Source organism: Cupressus sempervirens, chromosome 3 (assembly GCF_028749045.1).
Source record: "Cupressus sempervirens isolate cs-2001-9-10 chromosome 3, ASM2874904v1, whole genome shotgun sequence".
Taxonomy (NCBI): Eukaryota; Viridiplantae; Streptophyta; class Pinopsida; order Cupressales; family Cupressaceae; genus Cupressus; species Cupressus sempervirens.
In genome coordinates, this window is record NC_143120.1 from 681,752,564 (window position 1) to 681,756,132 (window position 3,569).

General features: G+C 40.1%; 1 protein-coding gene across 1 annotated transcript; it reads left to right on the plus strand.

Annotated features, from left to right (window-relative positions):
• Nucleotides 1–538: 538 nt before the first annotated feature.
• LOC149568563 (putative protein phosphatase 2C 2) lies at nucleotides 539–3,319 on the plus strand. The gene is made up of 5 exons (XM_089821459.1): nucleotides 539–1,422; nucleotides 1,611–1,793; nucleotides 2,083–2,253; nucleotides 2,352–2,531; nucleotides 2,642–3,319. Exons 1-5 carry the CDS (start codon nucleotides 673–675, stop codon nucleotides 2,810–2,812), a joined length of 1,455 nt encoding a protein of 484 aa, XP_089677585.1. The 5' UTR covers nucleotides 539–672; the 3' UTR covers nucleotides 2,813–3,319.
• The last annotated feature ends 250 nt before the right edge of the window (nucleotides 3,320–3,569 follow it).

The window sequence follows — 3,569 nt, forward strand, 5'->3', positions numbered from 1 at the left end:
CGATAAATTTTATTTTTTATTTCTTTTCGTGTGGGATAAAATCTTATCTTGGCTTGACCAAGACTTGATAAAATCTTCTCCTTTGGTCTAAAAGGTATTTTTATTTGCCACGATTCATTGAAGTCGAGGCAAGAAAAGGTTGAAAGAAAGTAACGACCGAGTCAGGCGACCGGTTGAACGAATTTAAGTGGAAAGTCGTGGGACTGTCCCGACCGCCACGGCATTCAAACATTTAATGACATCTCACCGTCACCCATTTCGTCGGAAACAAAGTGCCCACGCGGTTTCCTCTTTTGAAACTACGTACTACTCACGCGACGCATTAACTGTACCAGGGACGTAACGGCTTTATTTCAACGTCATAAGTGGCAGGTCATCACGAGCTTCCTTCGACATTAAGTCTTCTCGTTCTCTATCTATATTCCCCTTTTAAGTCTTCTTTCTAACATACTTAGAATCTTGCCTTCTTTTGTTTTGCTTACAAGTATTTATTATAGACGTTCTCAATTTTCGTTAAAGCTATTCATTTTTAGAGGTTTTGTTTGGGAAGTATGGTTACGCCAAGTTTAAAGTCTGGTGAGTTTCAACAAGACGCCTCGAAGTCTGGTGAGATATCCGTGTGAGGAAATCTGAGAGGCTCTAAATAACGCTCTTTGGCGTTTGCTCCGAATAATGAATCATGCCAGGCTTGTGAGATTGTTTTATCGACTGTTTCAGGGAATTTCAATGTGTTTTGTGTTTATCCGGACGCGCAAAACTTACAGCAAATTGAAGATGGCGTTAACGGCAGCATTTGAAGGGGTTTCGTCGTCTCCCGTTGGAGTTTCGACTTGTTCTTCTCCCAATTCTGTTGGAAGACGATCGTCTCATAATTTGAGCGTCGAGATCTGTTCTGAAATTCCGCAGCCATTGGCGTCTCCTCCAGTGAATTCTGCTTCTCCATATGGAAAATTAATAACTTTTTCTCCCGGACAAAGAATTCGAAATAGTTCTGTGCGTTTTCAGGAGAGTTTGGGAACACCCATTAACAAAATAGCCACCAACCAATTTCAATTGGCTTCTCCCCGAAGACCCACTTTGACTGCTTTGAACCAGAATTGTGATGGCTTTTCGCAGGGAAGCGATCTTTCAGGGAAATTTGGATGTGGTGATCAGTGGAAGATTAATGGAACAAGTGGATTTATTGAAGGAAATGGGATGACAATGAATCGGCCTCAAGTAGCCCCAAACAGACGGCGTCCTCCGATGCTGCAAATACCGCACTTGCCGTGTTTTGAAAAGGAAAACTTGGCAGAGGAGTTGGGAAAGGAAATGTATGTTAAAGCTGGTTGTAACTACTCTGTTGCCTGCAAAAAGGGTCGCAGAGAAGTTATGGAAGACCGTTTCAAGGCAATTGTTGACATTTCGGGGTATTCCAGGCAGGTCAGTAAATATTTAATTCAGCATATAATCTCATCTCTGACGATGATATAAGGATGTTAATTAGAAACTCGAGCCTACTGAAATCTAGAAATAACAATAAAGAATATTAAATTTATATTTTGTCATGAACCCATGAGAGTTTTCTTTCGATATTAAATAACATAATCCTGTCCTATTTATCTTTTCAGGCATTCTTCGGTGTGTTTGATGGGCATGGCGGCCGCATGGCTGCGGATTTCGCAGCAGAGAGACTCGGCCAAAACATTGCAGATGCAGTCGTGGAAAGGGGAAAACTAGGTGACCGTCACTTCGACATGGAAGACGTGGTTAAAACAGCCTACTTCACCACAGACGAAGCCTTTTCCAACCAGGTATTAAACATTCCAAATACTAACTCTGCTTGAAATTTATATTACACTCAGTCTCTGCTTCAAAATTATAGTTTATTCCTTTGAATTATTGGCGGTATTTACATTGAATGAAACACCTGATAATTGAATGAGTGGGCATCTAATGAGTGAACTTTTCAAGTACAGGTTGAAAGTCGGTTAATTTGTATTTAAGTAAATTTGAGTCAAGGTTCATACTCGAAACATAAAGGAACCAAAATCATGATGTCCTATACTTGCTTACAAAATGTTGATTTGTCTTACTGTTCAGAATATGAGCAGCGGGACATGTTGCGTGACGGCCCTGATCTGGGGAGATGTGATGGTGGTCGCCAACGCAGGAGATTGCCGCGCAGTGTTAAGCAGAGATGGGAACGCTGAAGCCCTCACATGTGACCACAGGCTCGACAGGGAAGACGAGCGCCGAAGGGTTGAAGATCTGGTAAGTAGTAACATTATAATTACCTTGTTTAAAAGATCACCTTCCTCTTTCTGGCGCGTAGTCATAATTTATATTGACATCTCTAAATGAATATGCAGGGTGGATATGTAGATTGTGTTAATGGCGTATGGAGAATGCAGGGATTGCTTGCAGTGTCGAGAAGCATAGGCGACGTTCACATGAAGGAGTTGATATCAGCGGAACCAGAGATGAAGAAGCTCGCCATTACACCCGACTGTGAGTTTCTGATATTGGCTTCCGACGGCTTGTGGGACAAGGTAATAATCTCATACACATTTGCTTACGAAACCCATTGTTCTCATTCCTAACTTCTCCACAGTTATCAATCAAATAATTCTCTTCATTTCTTTGTGTGTGACTTGTTCAGGTTAGCAATGAAGAGGCAGTGGACACGGTAAGGGATCTGTGTGTAGAGAAAGATGGAAGCAGAGAAGGGTTCAGCGAGGCATGCAGGAGGCTTGTGGATGTGGCGGCGAGAAGAGGAAGCAAGGATGATGTCACTGTCATGATTGTCGACCTCAAACACTTCTGCACTTGATTCTTCTTTCATTTGCTGGAAACGTAACGAATCGAATCGATGAGGCAATTAAATTATTTGTTTTGAGGGAAAACTGTTGTTTCCCTCGATTCTGTACGAGGAAAGAATGACGTGGCCCACACAATCTCTCTTATTTTGTGTGCACTTAACAATCTATTGAGATGGAGTTGCAGGCCTGTTGACGTCACGTCTAAATATTCCTTCTCACACCTGCATAATGCTTTCAGCTGGAAAGCGGCTAGAGCGGAATTTTGCAATGGAGGTCACTACATTTTTTTCAAAATTGGGCATAGAATACCATCAATCTTTTTCGAAAATTTCAGACAGAGGGTAAACTTTCTTTTACCATCAAGGAGGACAGTCTTCTTCACAAAATTTCTCACTATAATACAAGAAATTAGTCCTTCAAGGTAAGGGAGGGGGGCCTTTGTTATGACATAATCTACAAGTATCTTAAATGATGGTAAATTCAATTTCAATTTTTTAAGTTAATTTTTTCATTAAAAAGTTGATTTATCTAATAAGTTAATTATTTATTAGACAAGTTCAAATTTGGATTGGTAAATATGATACTATGTAGAAAGTGTTACGTTTTGTATAATGGTTGTTCTCACTTTTCTATCAAGTTTTTTCTTATTTTCCAGTACCATTCAGTGCTTCTAATTTCACTTGTAAAATTCAACAAAGAAAAGAGGCAAGTTTCTAAAAACATAGTATCTTGATTGGAAAAATAAATATAAGGGAAATATTAAAAACT